Source organism: Gouania willdenowi, chromosome 20, assembly GCF_900634775.1.
Source record: "Gouania willdenowi chromosome 20, fGouWil2.1, whole genome shotgun sequence".
NCBI classification, from domain to species: domain Eukaryota; kingdom Metazoa; phylum Chordata; class Actinopteri; order Blenniiformes; family Gobiesocidae; genus Gouania; species Gouania willdenowi.
The window spans coordinates 21,911,940-21,930,393 of record NC_041063.1 but is presented as its reverse complement, the minus strand read 5'-3'; the positions used below and the strand labels follow the sequence as shown (position 1 = coordinate 21,930,393).

Sequence of the window (18,454 nt, the reverse complement as noted above, 5' to 3'; positions counted from 1 at the left end):
AGCGCACTTTGCCGCTGGAGGGGAAAGGACGCGCAGTCGCTTCACCGACATCGACCAAAATACCAAAATTAAAAAAAAAAAAAAATAGTGCCACCACTGACTGGTTAAAAAGCTGGTTGAGAAAAACACTATTATATATTTATTTATTTATTTCATATTGATGTACAGAGGCTTTTAAGTTTGACCGCATCCCTGCATTGGCATTTTTATTAATAATAATAATAGCACATAAACACACCCAAAATAATCCATGTGAGCCATTACTGTGCAAATGGAAAAAGTATAATTTTGTGTGAATATTTGATCACAACATGCAGGCCTCACACTTATTAATTACTTACACAGAAATCAGCTGTAATTGGTTTAGTTGAGACAATTGCAGCACTTCTGGATTGAATTATCCAAATCCTGCTGGGTATTGCTGGCTCTTCAAATTTCAGACCTTTTTTTTTTTTTTTTTTTTTTTTTGAATAATATATATATAAATTTGTTTCCTTTCAAATGGATTTTTGCTTTAAGGCATTTTTTTTCTATCTTTTAGAAACGGGTTCTACCTGTTTAGGATCATAAAATGAGGGTAAAATTACAATTTTGTATTTAAGAGCTATGCAAATTAAAGGCTGGTGTCAGTGTAAACAAACGACGAAACAAAAAGGGATTTAGAGTTGTTTTTGTTTTTAACTCTCCAATGACATTACACAGGAAGGCATAATTACAGGCCTCTCCAGCATCCTCTTCATCTTTTACTAATAAAGCACCAATATGTCACAGATACAGCTATTTCTAATGCGTTTTGTTTCCCCCCTGATACATTTATCAAAAACCATTAACATTAATGACATACGATGAGGCTTCCTTTCCTTTCCTGTTAATACCAATGAATGCAGTTTTTTTTTTTAATACCATTGTTTTGCCTTAAAGTGACTATTTATGCTTCTTTTTTTTTTTTTTTTTTTTTTTTTTTTTTTTTTTGCTCCCCCTCTTGCACATGCACCATGCAAAGCAAGAAAGAGCAGCCGGGTATAGTCTTTTTTCCCCCCTTTTATGAGTGAGCTATTGTGCCTGAGGACAGGATCCCACACACAATCTGAGGACTGAGCCAACAAAAACAGGGCCTGACAGACAATGCCTGCATGGCTTCACCTGCTCCAGCATCGCAATTATATATATATATATATATATATATATATATATATATATATATATATGCGCCAAGGACGTATAGGCTACAGTATTCACACTACTGCATCACAATTAAACTCATGCACACACACTCACACACACACACACACACACACACACTAAACAGACATTTTGAAAATGCACGGTGAAAAAAGGGAAGAGAAAGGAAATAAAAAAAAATAATGCATCAATGCAACTCAACTGTTATGCAAGGCTGGATCCCTGCACGCACGCATCCTCACTCACTCACTCAACCAACCAACCAACCAACCAAAGAATGTGCATTAGACTTAAAAAATAAATAATGATGAATACATTTTTTTTTATTAAAAAAAAAAAAAAAAAGAAAGAAAGAAAAACGCAGCGCGCTGATTGTGCATTGATTGCACTGAGAGAGGCAATAAACAACATAACAAATATTTGATGCGTGTCTTTGAATAAAGGCTCCAGCACAGAATAAACGAGCCAAATATAGCCTGTAAGAACCAAACACTGCACACCAGGCCTGTATACATCTCACACAGGCTTCTTTAGCTGCAGGGCCGACGCTGCGCACTTCAAACGCGAATATATCCATTGTTGTGAGCCATTTGGCCCGCATAAGATCCTGTGCTCTGAAGTAGCGAGTTTAAAGTAAGATTTTTTTATTTATTTTTTTATTATACTTGAGGGAAACAATGAGTTCAGCTGCTTATTGCAGGGAGCAATCGTCAAGGGAGACTTAAACTCAATTACTGCAGCCGTTCAGAATAGGGAAGAAGAAAAAAAACACCAGAGGAAGAAGAAAAAAAAAATAAAATACCTAAGCACAGTGAATAAAAATTAAAAGATATGAATAAAAATCCAGATGAAGCGTATCAAATATTTATTTTTTTCTGGGCAACAAAGGACTATAATACATTGACAGGCATTAGGAACTATTGCCAGCACGTGTCTATACAATACAGCTAAAACCAGCCTCCAATTTTTGGACATTATCGGACAATGACAAAGATATCATCAGGTGGTCCCCAAAAAACAAAAAACAAAAAAAAATGTTGTTGAATGTCTTTTTAAAACATTGAAAACTAAAATCAAAAAAAGACATTTTTTTTTTCCATTTATTGCTTTTATGGTGCTTGGAAGGAGAGAAAACAGGAGGTGAAAGTGATCAGCACAACACATAGAAGCTTGTATCAAAACATAAAATAACAGGAGAAGGAGATTTCTTTTCCTTGGGGTTTGAAAAAAAAAAAAACTGAGTCAGGATGATGTATGGAGAGAAGGATATGGAGGTTTATTTCTATTAAATTTGTTCACTTGCTTCAGTGTCGCCTCAACATGCTACAAGAGGGCTGAATTGAAACATCCCAGAGAAATAAAAAAATACCCCAAACTTTTGTTTTCTAAGATAAAATCACATGAACTAACCAAATATTCAAAAACCCACTAAAACAGGAGGCACCAGATAAATAAAAAAAAAGAAGAAGTTTCAACATACGCACCATATTTACAATTCCCATTAAATTACACATAAATAAATATATACATACATGAACACTGATTCCCTTATATAACCGTGAATCGTGTTGAAATTCAAAAAAGTTCAAGTCGGTCGCTCGGAGAGAGAGAAAGAAGTGATTCTACAACTGAAGTGATGGCGTGGACATGTGAGGAGGGTTCTCGAGTTCATTATTCACAATACTGATAGGAATTCATCCTCATTCTTTTTTAGTGTTGGCTTTTCCGTCGTCACAATCGTTAAATTCAGATCAGAAGAAGAAGACGAAGAAGAAGCTTGGGGACTTGTTGGTGTGTGGGTGGGTGGGTGGGGGGTGGGTTTCAGTCCAGTGCGTAAAAGTCCTCAGGCTGAGGCCGCGCTGCACCTTTGTCCCCCTCGCTCTCCTCCTCCTTCTCTTATTTTTTCTATAAAAACATCGTTCAGGTGTTGGAAGAAGAGAAATCTTTTGCGTGGTTTTTTTTTTTCTTCCACTGAATCCAAAGTGGGATGTAGAAAGAAAACAAACCAAAAAAAACAAGTAAAACCGCGCAAGATCAGGAAATGGCACGTTTAACTTTATCAATAATATTTATAAGGTATTTATAGTATTTATAGTGGATGGTAAGGGGTGGAAGGGAGGTAGGGGGGGTGGTTGGAGCAGATGAAGAGCCCCCCAGGGGGATGTGGCCCTTAAGGGTGGATGATGGAGGCTTGGAAACATCACTTTCTGTGCTTCTCGTCTTTGTCGCCGCCTTTTGAGCCGTTATCTGAGTGACTGTTGGGGTTGTTGTTGAGGTACATTTTGTCCATGGCTTTGATAGCCTCGGTCAGATAGTTCTGCAGGGCCGTGACGGCCGCACACAGGGCCGGGGTCCCGAAACCGTGAGAGATTAGACTGAAGTGGGTTCAAACAGCTCTGGATGCCCGGCTCCAGGATGGGCTGGGGTCGTGAGTTTCCTAACGGCGAGCGGTCCTGGGACAACAGATCTGTGAACTCTTTGCAGACTTGCCTAAAGACAGATAAAAAAAGGTACATATTAGAATAGTGGTTCTCAAGTTGTACTATTTCTGAATCCAAGGACCCCCTTTTGCTCAGAATCCATGCGAAAAAAAAAACTACAGAACATAATGATGGAATAAATGATGTAATAAAACACATTTTAAAGAATCCCATTGTAAACAAATGGAATCTTAAACAGGATGTAGTGTTTCATGAAAAGATGTTGTATTTCTATAGTTTTAATCATTTCCCCCTCCTGGTGATGTGTACCAAGGACTGACCTTTGTATTTTCAGCTGATGTTCTAATTAAGATCATTTTCATCATCATTATTATAATTAGCATTTTTAACAATATATATTATAATATATATATACATGATCAAAGCCCATCTATTTTTATTATATATAAAAATGAATGCTTTCATTTGTTAATTTTCCAATTTCTCCCACTCTCAAGGATACTTCCTGTAGTGCCATCGCGTAACCCCCATTTGAAGAACACTGTATTAGAAGACAATTTAGTAAAAAAATATAATAAATAAACAATATATAAAAATTGAATTTCCACTAAAAGTAAAATCCTGGCACCAATCATATTTTGCTGACTAAACTTCTTTCCAAAATTGCAAAAAAATCACTTCGAACAAAAAAAAAAAATGTCCTGCAGCTAAATTTACAAAAGTGGAAATCAAGCACTCAGCGTAATAGTTTACGTTTTACTTCTAATTTTCAATTATAGTATAACAATTTTGAGAAGTTAACACCAGCCAAAAAAACACTAATGCTAGTGTCAACCACACCAGGTTTCTTTTATTCCTTTATTCTCACTGCTTAAAGGTGATTTCAGAAATGATATTTTGACGTTAACTGTGGAGTTAAAGCAGCTTTTCCTCGTGGTATCCTAACAACACTCCATAAGTGATTATGGCTGACAGCTGTTTGATTATAGCAGAGTATCATCAATATTAAATGCTGGCCTCAGGTCTGTGCCTTCATGTTTTACCAAACACAGCAAGAAAACACAGTCACTGTAAATTACAATAAACAACAGGAGGAATGTGCAGTCACCACATAGTGAAGCCTGGATTATTTCTGATTCATTTAATCCTCAGGAGTTTGGGGGATTTTTGGTCAAAGGAATTAAAGGAACTGTGCTAAAAATGTAATGAATCATTAAGAAAATGCAATAAAAATGAATATGTTTTAAAAGAAAAATCAAGTGTGCACCAGTGGTCATTTTGACAGTAAATTTGGATTTAGTTTTTTTTTTTTTTTTTTTTTTTTTTTTTTGACCAAATGAAATTTAGTTTCAGTCATAAAATAGTCATCAGGACAATTTCACTTTCAGTAGTTTTACTGAATGTGTACTCGACTAAAAATTCACTTCCTATTGATCAACCTGATGTTGGATTTTATTATTGTTTGTAAACACAAGACACAGACAGGTTTGATGTGATCAATGCACGAGAGCACGTGATCACATGAGTTCTGATGGTTTTCGTCACGTGTGACGAAATCACATTTCATTTTTTTATTAGTCAACAAAAATATCAATATATTTGGCTACCTGTTGAAAAAATGTATCAAGTCATATTAATTATCGTAGTAGTTGACGAAAATTATGACGATTTTTTTTTTTTTTTCAGTCAACAAAATCAACACTGCACAGCAACAGAAAAAAATGAAGAGAAGGACAAAAATAAATAAAAAAATGATTGTAATGAAATGGTGATCGTTGCACTCACTTTGTGGCCAACAGCATGTTTTGTTTTTTTTTTGTTTTTTTTTCCTTTGGACTTGTTCAATTCTGTCCCATGTGACAAAATTATTGTTTAGAACAACAAAAATTACAATATATTTTGATTATAGTTATTCTTCATATGTATTTTCTTTTCTTTTTTTAAAAAAAAATCTAGTCAGTAATTATCGTCACTTTGAAAAATGTAGTTGACGAAAATTTTGAGAATTATTATCATTATTTTATTTTTATTTTTTTTTTTGTCAACAAAATTAACCACTGCACAGCAACAGAAAATGAGGGGGAAATGATTGCGATGTGTTGATAAAGTGGTGATCGTTGCACTCACTTTGTGGCCAACAGCATGTTTTTTTCTTTGGACTTGTTCGTTTGGGTCGGAACTGCTGACGGTTGACGTATTCTGCTACTGCCTTGGCTGGGAATTCGGTTTCACACACGTAACCAAAATCCCTGGCGAGATGCACCGCTTCACCTGGAACACACACACACACACACACACACACACGTGAACACTATGAATATGAATGTGTTTTCAGATAAAACGCTGAGAATCTTTTGATCATTTTTTTTTTTAATTCTATTTTGTTGCCCCTCATCCACAAGTGTCCGACGCACAGGACACTAAAAGTGGACGTGAACACCATGTCATTGATTACCAATGCTGCACATTATTGAAAGTCCAGCAGATCACAGGAATGCATGGGACGAAATCCAAAACCAGTGAATTATTTCCAACAAAAAACCAATGAGATTCAGGCTTTTTTTTTTTTTTTTTCTTTCTTTTTTTTAAACAGCATGCAGGGAACGATCAACGTTAAAAACCTGTGTGCAGTGCACGCTCATTACAAAGCAGCGCGTGCGTTTCTACAGCAATAATGATTAACGGGGAACCGACGAAGCATCGCAGACTTTCACCTTTTGGAAAAATAACCACCGCGCTGCGTAATAATATTATTATTAATAATAAATAAAAAAAAAGGAGACCATGCACTGCGAGCACAATGGATTTATCCAGTAAAACACACACACAAAAAAAAAAACATCTTCCCTATAACGCACCGTAATGGACTCATTTATCCTCTCACACACACACACACACACATAGGTCAGCTTTACGCATTTGCATGGAGTGAAGAAGAAGAAAAAGAAAAAAACAAAACAAGGTTTGCAGAAAGAATAAAGTCCTTATTAAAAACCTGCACACATGCCTCATGTACTGGCCTAATAAATCAATCGACTTCTCATCATCCATGAGGTGAAAAAGCTCAGCGGTGCCCAATAAACAGCAGCACTCAATAATTAACTGGACTTCAACACAATTAATCTGGTGGATAAACTAGGCCACGAGCCGCGGACCCGCGAGTGCACGCGCTTCTGAACGACGAAGGCCAACCAACAACGCTTCTCTGTGTGTGTGTGTGTGTGTGTGTGTGTGTGTGTGTGTGTGTGTGTGTGTGTGTGTGTGTGTGTGTGTGTGTGTGTGTGTGTGCACGTGGAGCCATCACGCACGACTACTGGAATAACCAGCGAACATTCACTTCACACACGCGCGCGCGCACACGCACACATGCACCCTTCATGCTTTATTACTTGCGAGGCAAAGTCGTCCACATTACACGGATGAGCGCATATGCTGATTTCCGACACAGAAAGAAGGAAAGGGAGGAAAGGGAGGGGTTATGGGGGGGTTGCACCTGATATCGCGCGACCAACCCCAGAGTACAAACGTGATTTACTGCAACTCACCTTCCACTAGTGACGTCAGCAAGGTGACGTTAGCCGCCTTGCGTCTCCCTGCAGGTAATTCAAGCCGCTTTTATCCAACTTCTCCCTCAAGGATCTTCCACCGTTCTTAGACTTGGCCCTGGGACACAAAAAAAAAAAAAAAAAAAAAAAAAAAAACGTATATTGTTTTTAGAGAAGCTCGTGTAGAGGAATTTCATCTTAAAGACAAATATATATTTTATTTTATTTTTATTTTAAATGCTCCATTCAGGCATGATTAAAGTGACACTCAGCCATGTGTAGACTGTCAAAAAACATAGTTGGAGACTAATCTATAATCTAAGAAAATACAGTTCACTTTTTGCATAATTAGACTCGACATAAAATACAGGTTTATGTTACTTAGAATAAACTACAAGCTCCACAAAGCTGTGGCTCCTGACCCAAAGTGGGTCACTGACCTATTTCTGTTGGTCACCATGTAAGAAATGGCCAAAACAATGATTATATTTTTAGAGTGCTCAATGTATTTAAAATTAAATGTATATTCTGTTGTGTTTGGGAGCCATGTGACTGAATATGTTGCTTGAATAGAGACATTTCTGCATATGATTTCAACTTCTTTTTTTTTTTCTTTTCTTTTTTGAATCTGTTCCTCATTTAAAATGACAACAAGAGAGTGAACGCACATTTGGAGACATACAAACTAAACAAACATGGTCAGTGTCAGAGTGGATGGGGAAAAAAATCGACTTTGATGTGACAACAACCAAAATCAGGAATAGTGGGAAAACAAGATGAGTAGGTAAAGGAATTAAATGAAATTTCAGGTTATTCATGCATCTAAGGTGAAAGAGAATAACTTGTATATGTCTTAAGAATTTGGAGGGGAAAGTCAATTTAGCTCATTCATCGTTGCGTATCGAATAAAGTGTGGGACGATATATCGTGCGAGAAGATATTGCGATATGAAAACGTTGCAAGACGTATCGTGGAGGGTATAGGATAGATATCATAGAATAAAATATATCTACAGAAACAGTACACATCAGATTGTTAATGTTTATTTCATACACATATTTCATTTTGATTATTTTGTATATTCCAGTTTGGTTTTAAAAGGTCATACGTTCAGAGCGTCATTATTTTTCCAACTGCATTTTTTTTTACCCTTTCCAAAAAATATCCTATACGTTATCGTCTATCGTATCGTGAACTCAGTGTATCGAACATTTGGTGCATGTATAGGATCAGAAATATATATATATATATATATATATATATATATATATATATATATATATATATATATATATATATATATATGTTAAAAAAAGATATTGTCATACTTTACTTGTGTTTAATAGAATTTTTTACATTAGGACTGTACATTATTTTAACATTTAAAATGTATAACATGTTGTCTGATAAATCTGTGTGATCATGGTGGTGAATTAAGTGGATTCAAATGTGCCTCCCTGGCACAAACAATAAATAATAGCTGAAGGAGCCGCTGCCTTTTACAGCTCCAGACAAATACTGTACAAAGTGCATAAATAAAGCCCTGCTTAACAGGCGGTGCGTTCCTGGCTGTGTCTGCAGCACTTGAGCAGACAGTTCACTGGAGACCAATGTTTTCATGTGTAATGCCTTCACTGGGCCTATAGCGCCAGGCTTGAAACAGACTAGGCCTCCATTAATGTAGCAGCAGCAGCAGCAGCAGCAGCAGTGGCGTTGCAGGGGAAGTTAATATGGAGTTAAACAGACCCCCCTGCTTTAAATGCAGCAGCTAGGTGTCATGGATGGTCGATTTTAATTATTCCTGGTACAGAGAGGAGAGAGAGGAAGGAAGATGCGCGCACACGTGCAGGAAACACACACATAGGCGAATGCACACGCGCGCTCACCTCCTCAGCACCCCGCCCAGCAGGGATGCTTCAGGCACTCGGGCGGTGAGAGGCGTCCTCTGCACCTCAGCTACCGTGACCTTGTACTTTGACGTGGAGCTGAGCAGGGACAGGCGACCCGGCACCGAGCAGAACACCTCGTTGGGGTTGACCACCCCCCCGAAAAGACCGTCTTTATTGATGGGGATGCCGGACACGTTGTTCTTGGATAAAGACACTGGACCTGCAAGAGAGAGAGAGAGAGAGAGAGAGGAGAGAGAGAGAGAGAGAGAGGCGTGTGCACGGTGAATTTCGTGCAATGCAAAACCTTCACTTGGAAAAATTAGAATAAGGGTTACAGGCCTCGGGGTCAGTTTTGCAACACGTGCACAAAAAAGCAAAACGCATGCATTGAAAGTGAACAACAAAGGCCCTGAAGAATTCAATTTCAAATAATCACAATCAGAATCATATTTTTGCAGCCTCTTTGCATATATATATATATATATATATATATATATATATATATATATATATATATATATATATATGCATTAAATTAAATTCCAGTGTAACATTTAACGCTATTTTGAACATTTACACACACTTGTTTTTTTTGTGCACATTTTCATCAGCATCCCAGCGCACAGAATACAGATTCCCCCACCATCACCACCACCACCACCACCACCACCACCAAAGCACCTCCGATTCACTTACAACTAGCGAGGGGATTTGTTAAAGTCTACCTATTTTGACATATCCTCGGTATCCAGCAAAACACATCACCCGTGTGTGATTTCACACCAAGGCTGTGTGTCTGTGTGTGTGTGTTGTGTGTGTGTGTGAGTGAGTGTGTGAGAGAGTGGGGCATGGGTGGCTCAGCTCTTGCCGGGCTTTCCATCGTTTGGTGTGTGCAGTAACCGGAGACAAAGAGCGACTGTGCGCCTTTGGATAGATCACTTGTGACATTAATGGCTCAAGGGAGCCTAATAGAGACAATAGGAGTTAAACGAACTCTAGAGATTACTAATATAAGAAGCCAATTATCATTTCGACGTGTGGGTAACTTATAAACGGTGAAGAATGGATTAAAAAAAAAACAGAAAACAAAGAAATAATCTAATTTGGTGCGATGATGAAAATTGGCTAAAAATGGCCCTCCTTCTTATAACAATAGAATCGTAATCAAATCAGTTTAACAGCAAAAAAAAAAAAAAAAAACCCAAACAAGCAAACACACACCAAAGTGCCCCAAATATGAAATTTAATTAAAAAAATTTATATCAAAACCAAGCCCTAGATTTGTTTCTCCACATGCGCACTGGGGCCTGCGCTCCATCTTATATCTGACCACAGTCTGATAGCAGATTTCTCCCAGTTTGCACCCAGTGCCAGGCCCAGTGCTTCAGCTGCTCTGAAGCCCTGACTGTGAGGCTCCGTGCACGGATACGTGCATGGAGGAAAAAAAAAGTGCAGCTATAGTTTGAAGATGCGCTACATGGATGGAAAAATAGGGCTTGTGCGTATTAGGATCAGTCAGGCATTACCGCATTGCATCATGTTCTGTCGAGCAGAATGGCGCGCATGCATGCGTGTGTACGTGCGTGCGTGTGGTGTGTGTGGGAGAAAACACCACATCTCGTATAAAAATTGCTTACCTTTTTTAATTACAGTCTGGTCCGGGATGTGAATTCCTTGATCCTCAACAGGCTGCGGCACAAATGCAGAGAAAAGCGCATTTTTTTTTTTTAGCACAAATTAAAACTATAATCGTAAGAATACTAATTACGAACGGACAAAGCCCGTGACATTTATATAATATACGTCCATGGGTGTGTGTGTGTTTTTTTTTTTTTGTTTTTTTTTTTCTTCCATGGGTTCCATTGGACGGACGGCTTTCATTATAGATCACAAAGTCAGACTTAAATAACGCAGCCACGTCGCCCCATAATCCTGACCTAATTTCGCTCCTCAGATTGTCTCTACTCACAGGGAAACTTCTAATCTAGATTGGGTAGTAATTATGGCGGTGCAGCCTATTAAAGGCCTATGAACTAATTAGAGGATTATTGGTGTTGTTTCTGATTTTTTTTTTTTTTAAAGTGGGAGCTCAGCTCACTCAAAGCGGGGGCTCATATATGGACAATTTCCGAGCTCGTTAATCACTCATCTTTAAGAACAACAAAAAAAAAAATCCAAACAATTTTCTAAACTCAATTTTTCACTTTAGCGTGCGTGTAGTGAATTATTTTTGACAAATGTGTGCAAAAAGAAAATCTAATTAAACAAATAAATTTAACAAAAAATATGAATGTTAAAATTCTTGTCTTTTAAATGTATTTCCTTTGAAATTAAAAAGTCAAGTAAAGTATTGCATTTGTATTATTATCATATGAAACAAATTCAGAGTTTATCCTATTTATTTAGCAGGAAAAATAAAACCCTAAATATATGCACTGAATGTCTTTTTGACGCCATTATTGTCAAATAATAATATTGATAATATTACAAAACGAATTTAATTATTTTTAAATTAATTCCTGCTCTTTTATTGAATGACAACACCAAGCGTTCCTCTTGTTTGTTTTAATGTTAATAGAATGACAGCAGCTGTGTGTGTGACAGCAGTTTTCTTTGTAATATGATGAGTATCTACGAGATAAATAAAATAAATAGAAATCAGAGCAGCAGGTAAACGCAGCCTCACCTGTACGTCGTCTAAAGAGTGAGGTATTCCATGGATAGAGATAGAGTCCGACAGTCCCGAATCCAGGCCGTGGCCGGGCAGCAGCACTTCCCTACGGTACTCCCGGCACAGCTGGTGGGGCAGGCCGCGGTGCTGGTGCAGCAGGCCGCTGTCCTGGCTTTGCCTCTGGCCCGGCCAGCCCGGGTGCTGCGGCTGCGGCTGGGCGTGCAGCGAGTTCAGGGAGTACGGGTCGTTGACGTGTGAGTAAGGGTCCTGAGACTGCGGGTAGATGGGCTGGTATGGTGGGGGGAAGTACGGGGGCTGGAAGTCCGAGTTGGGCGTGTGGGAGAGTGGAGGCGCGCTGGTGTAGGGACTCTGACCGACGCCGCCCAGCTGAGGTAGCCTGGCTGTCCCATTGCTGGTCCCATCGTGGCGGTCCTGGGTGGAAAACACAGAGAAGAAAGAGTGTTTTAGCCTAAAACCATTCCATCATTATTTCCATTTATATCACATTTTATCTCCAGGCTTTTATCGAGGCGTTACCACAATATTTTCATGCGTAAATCCCAAATCATTTCAAGTACAGTAAATATGAACCAAAAAGCTTCAAACATATAAACTTTCCTTTACATCTAAAATATTACTGTGAGATGTATTTATTTTTCAGAAAATATTGTGTGTTTTTCCCCCCCACAAACAACTAAGTGTCGGATAGCAGAAACTTACCATCGCAGAAAAACTGTGCACTAACATGATGCCAAAAATATATATATATTTGGTAAGATTCAAGCAGAAAATGTTCAGCTGGAAAACAACACAGTGAGTGTTGGTTGGAAGGGTGAAGGGAAATAAATCGGTGAAAAAAAAAACCCAAAAAACAAGAGGCCCCCCGAAAAGAGTCCGGCCCCGGTGATCAGATCTGTGCCCCTGAAGGAGGACGATAATCCATCAGAAACGAATGCTTCGATCCCCGCTGCCCTTCATTTGGCTTTTCTTTCAAAAAAAAAAAAAAAAAAAAAAATTGCAGGTTTTCGTCGTTGCCGGTGGGTTAAGGTGGAGAAGTTATTTAAAGGCAGACGAAGAAGAAGATGAAGAAGGGGAAAAAACCCTCTGCTTGTCTGTTTCTCCGGGCTTTTATCACAGTGCTACCTTCCCTTCGCTTGAACGCATATTAGGAAAAGAGTCGCGTCTTCGTCTTCCTCTCGCACTCCTAATAAAACGCATTCATGACTATTAATAATCACGGGAAGGCTCGATAATAAGAAAAAGAATAGTCGGGGAATCTGGCGTGAAGCGGAGGACGCAACTCAGGGCAGTAGTCTGCGCTTAAATGACGTCCATTGAAAGGAGGAATCAGTATATCTAATCAGAGAGCAGGGAGAGAGAGAGAGGGAGAAAGAGAGGGAGGGAGGGAGGGAAACAAAAAAAGAGGGACATTCACTCCAGTCTGACGAATCAGAGAGGGAGAGGAGGGAGGGGTGGGGGTGTTTGTGCCAGGGCCAAAGCGCAAAAGTGAAAGAAAGACGAGGTGGACCACAGAGAGGAAGAAGAAGAAGAAGGAGTAGAAGCAGAGGAAGGAAACAATATGCGCACCTCTGAACTGGGTGAAAATCCAGCAGCAGACGCCGCTGTCATGGGCTCCTTTATACCACCAGTCTCTTTGTCTTCCACCTCAGACTCCGACAGCGAGCTGTCCTCCTCCATGAGTCTCCGATTCCTCCAGAACCAGAACCAAAACCCACTAACTTGAACTTATCACCCGACGGAGAAGAACCTAAAACCCCACTGGGGGCCGCTGGATCAGACGCTCCAAAAAGCAACTTTTACGCACGGCTAAAAAAAACACCTCTACTCCACCTTTTCAGACAATCTAAACCCAAAATCACCCCCAGCTGGATCGGATCGTAATATTTTCCACAAAAAGGAACCTGAATGACTTGGTCATTTGTCTATAAACCATTTAAAGCGAATAAAAAGAGCTGAGTTTTGTAGCTTTCCTGTTCCAGTCGGTCTGTCTCTCTCTGTGCTCGGCTAAAAACACGTTCAACTGGCTTCTCCACTCCCTCACAAGGCACCGATATTACAGCCAAACTTTGTCCAAGCCCGTGACAACAACTGCAGTCTGTGTATGCACTCCACGCACACACACACACGCAGAAAATCATCAACTCAAACTGTAAAAATAACAAAAAATGACGCCACCATATGCATGCACACATTCTCAAAGAATTCCCCTTTGTCTTTCAAATCCACTTTGAAATAATAATAATGTAAAAAAACAAATTTATTTTACACTAGTTAATATTAAAAGCAATATTCCTATGTTTTTCGTTTTTGTTTTGTTTTGGGGTTTTTTTTTTTTTTTTTTTCGATTTAAAGCAATATTCCTAAGTTTTTTGTTTTTTTATATGCGATTTATTTTTATCTAATTTATAAATGACAAATAAATTCACCTTAAGGTCGTATTTGTAACTCAAAAGTTAAATATTATGAACACATTTCTATAAAACATTAAAATTGTCTAGATTATAAAACAATCAACGTCATAATATTATTAAATAAGTAAAAAATATATTGTTAATAAATATTAAATGGTTACTTGGTTTTTAAAAAAAGAAATAGCTAGCCTAAAATTCCAGAAATCGATTAAAGGGCACAGGATGTCACTTATTAGTATTTCTGTAAAAAAAAAAAAAATTAAAAATAAATAAAACAATTTTTTTTAACAAATATTCTATCAATCATAATAATAAAAACAATAAATAAATGTTACAAATCTAGAAACGAGCCCCTTACCTCGCAGTCTTCATATTTAATGTTATCAGTTAATTTCCAGAGCATTTTCATGGGCTGTTGAGATGGATATTGAGTATAGCCTTGTTCTTGTTTTCACTCAGTGAATTGTGCTCCCTTTGCTGAGGAAAAAGAACTTTTTTATTTGAAGGCTGCAGTCGAGGGGGGCTGCTGTGTGTCTGTCTTGCGCTCTGAGGTCTCCCTCTAATGGTGGAAGTGGAGGAGGGCTGGAGCTGCTCTGTAATAACACTGGCACAGGGCCTCATTAGCATATCAACAGCCGTTTTCATTCCCCCTCATCTGCACACACACACACACACACACTGATGCACAGGTAAAACTAAAGCCCCACGAGTAAATTCAATATTATAATTTATTTCAATGGGATGTTTGTGGTTTTTGCCTTTTTTGTTTCCACAAGTAAATAAAAGTTTACCATGATTTCTTGTGAAACCAGCCCATGCCAATGCTAATAAGGCACCCTGACGCACACTTTGTAGCCCACCTTGATATATGTTAAGCCCCCCCAAAACTGTTATTTCAATCCCATTGAGAGCAGGAACCTTCAGAGGGCATTCTTTAAATGTTATGGTAAAAAGCTCAGCACTACAGGTCCACTGAATACCTGTGTGAGGGCGCGGGGTCAATGATTTACACAACAACGCAGTGCAGTTTCATTCAAATGTCCGGCAGCAGAGCCCGGCGGTGCCCTGACGCCGGGCCAGCCTTCACCCCAGCGGGTCCCGGGTCAGCAGACAGGTCGACGGCTCCTGAAGGCGTTGGCCATGCCTGGAACCTGGATAATCCAGGTTTCAGGGATGAATCCAGGCTGGATTATACTGTTTTGGTGGCGGAGGAGGCTTTGTCATTATGGTTCAACGGGTTTCGAATAAAGTGGATTACGCAGGGCCTGTTTTGTTTCACAATCGAAAGAATATAAAGCGATCGTGGAATTTGGAGTGAGTTTTGAGAATGCAATTAAACGTGCGCACATTGTCATTATTATTTTATTTCTCCAACTTTGTGGACTTTCACACACAAATTATAACAAATCTAAATCTATTCCCGCAAGCACGTCTTCTGGATGAAGAAAATATGTGCACACAAACGCCTCCAGCATTCGATTTACCTCATAGATTCAAGATCAAAACGCAAAGCACGAAAAATAACCCCAAAATTTCCATTTTTTTAACATCCAGGTGTCCTGTATTAAAATATCTAGCCTCATTCTAACCAGCGACACTGTTGTTTTTTTGTTTTTTGTTTTTTTACACTTCTCATGGATCTGTCTTTGTCTCAAAGTATAAGCAGCACCTACCTGCTGCCATTCCCCCATTTTGCCCATAATTGACATTCTTTGTCCTCGTGCCCTCGGTGCGTAAAAGGGTGGGGGGGTGTGTGGGTAGTTCTCTGCGCTGCTCCGGTTCACAGACTATCTCATCAAGCCTCCGGGGTCCCGGTGTAAACCGCTCTTACTCTTTACCTGGAGCGGATCGCCTCACCTGGTAATAAAAAAAAAAAAAAAAACAGAGCGGGGCCACCTGTGACGCATGCGCACTGCTTCGGGTGTGGGCTTAAACAGGCAGCAGACACCTGAGAAAGGCCAGAAAAAGAAGCGCAGAGGGGTGGGTGCGATTTAAATGTTGTTTTTTTCTGCTTTAGAATATTTTATCAAACGAAAATTATCATTAGAAATAACTTAATCATGATATATTAATACAAAAACAAGTGAATCAAATCCAATTGTGTGTATATCAGGTGTAAACTGTAAAATAATGTTTTTAAAAAGAAATATGTAATAATTTGAATTAGTTTCATGTACAAGTTAATTAAAGATTAGGCAAATTGTAGCTCTAATAAAAATGTTAGAAATGTGTAATTATAGAGCTAAAAAGGAGGCAAAATAATAATGTTGTAAACCAGTTTTTATTCATCTTCCACTTTGGGTCAGAAATACAAAAATCTAAATCCTCCCAACAAATGAAAAAATATTTAAAACAACCTTGAAAGTTAACTGCCGACATCATTACCTCCTCACAAAAAGCTCCACTCACGCTATTGTGTGGCTCATTATTTATTTATCCTCTGTTTATTTCTAATACATACTTATGTAGACCCCTCAGGCCTGGAGCGAATGAGCTCTACCTCTCCTCTGACACCCCCTCCCTCCCTCCCTCCTCAGTGCGCACACGCACATACACACACACACATAAACACACACACACACACCGAGGCATAGCACACTGTAGAGCAACACGTGGGCTTGTGGAGGTGATAATGGTCAAAGGTTTAGCCTAAAAAATATATCTAAATAAAAAAAAAAAAAACTTTGAAGTTTCACAAGCAGACCAAAATAAGTCTGTCAATATATATAGTGACATGGAGCAAATCTCCTTTCATCCATGCTACCTCCAGATATGAACATATTTAGTGCGTAATTGCGCACGAACTCTATAGATTTTCATGCTGTTAATATTTTAAAACGCGCCTTTATGTTGGACTTCAAACGTTTCTTTTTCCACACACAGACGCACACGCGCATCACGCACACACACAGAACCTCACCAGGCCTGGACAAAAGAGGGAGCGTGCACGGAGGTGCATGGTGGAGGGGGAATCAAGAGATATAGTTGGGGGCGCTGCTTTAAGGGGGACTGAAGTTTTGAAGCAGAGCTGTCCCAGTGCACGGTGCACCCCCACCCCCCCTCAACACACACACACACACACACCCATCAAACCAGAGCTTGGTTGTGCAGCATCAAACCACTTCTACCGGAGAATCGGGCCTCGGGCGACGCACAGGAAACCGCAAGCTGTGTTTTAATGGGCGTCTGCAGAGGCCATAGATACGACACACATTTATTATTATTATTATTATTATTATTATTATTATTATTATTATTATTATTATTATTATTATTATTATTATTATTATTATTATTATTAATAGTAGTAGTAATAGTATAGTATAGTATAGTATAGTATAGTATAGTATAGTATAGTATAGTATTGTGTGTATATATATATATATATATATATATATAGCATTTGTGTATTTAAATACCACAGAGCTCCCAAATATTGGTGACCTATTGGTGACTTTTTATTTATTGTTTCCTTAGATTTAATTTATTTTTATTTATCCCCCCCCACTATGATGGTTTTCTCAGTGGTTTGCATCCATGAATATCACAAAAATGTATCTGTGTATCTACAGTGTACCTACTGTAAAAGCTCCAGTTGTGACCCTGTGCGCATTGGTTCAATCATCCAGTCAATGCACTTTGCACTCGCTCTAAGGTGGGATCAAGTTGATTGTAGCGCCCCCTAGCTTCAGGTTTGGCTTATAGATCAATAAAGGATTGGCTTACATAGCACAGGTCAGGGCCTAAAACAAGTTAAAAATTAAAAAAAAAAAAAGGTGAAGATTGTTTAAAAAAACAAAACAAAAACAATTCAGTAGTTATCGTTTGCTGATCTTTCCTAATGAAAAAAAAAAATCAGGATTTTGGATAATCTACGATATCAATTAAGAAACTCAGTGCACTGATCAGGTTATTTCACTTTAAAATGAAAGTTAAAAAATAAGAAAATGGTAAAAGTTTTTATACAGAGTAGAGTTAGTTTGAAATGTTTTTATTGGAGCATTTTCAGGCAGTAAATAAACTTACACTGTAAGTATACAATGAATCAAATGTTGTGTGCTCTTCTTTTCTTCAAGTAAAACAGACAATAAATAATACTACTAACTAATATGAACAACATCAACATATTATTGAAATAAAAAACGATTCAGTGAAAAATCCAGTTTGGACGTGGGTTTAAATGCACAAAATCTGGTCTGTGCTGCCATCTTGTGGCCATCAAATAGAACACAATTTGGACTGGTTAGTGACTCATTCATTTATTCACAACATACAGTACATGAGTCGTGTCATG

The 18,454-nt window shown here is 38.5% G+C and overlaps 1 protein-coding gene across 1 annotated transcript; it reads right to left on the bottom strand.

Annotated features, from left to right (window-relative positions):
• Positions 1 to 2,030: 2,030 nt before the first annotated feature.
• On the bottom strand, positions 2,031 to 16,017 carry tfap2a (transcription factor AP-2 alpha). Its single transcript, XM_028434390.1, is given in 10 exon segments — positions 2,031 to 3,568; positions 3,570 to 3,672; positions 5,409 to 5,459; positions 5,804 to 5,894; positions 7,169 to 7,225; positions 7,228 to 7,286; positions 9,055 to 9,277; positions 10,695 to 10,746; positions 11,744 to 12,160; positions 15,834 to 16,017. Coding segments are annotated over 10 exon segments (1,275 nt in total). The 5' UTR covers positions 15,870 to 16,017; the 3' UTR covers positions 2,031 to 3,382.
• Positions 16,018 to 18,454: the final 2,437 nt, after the last annotated feature.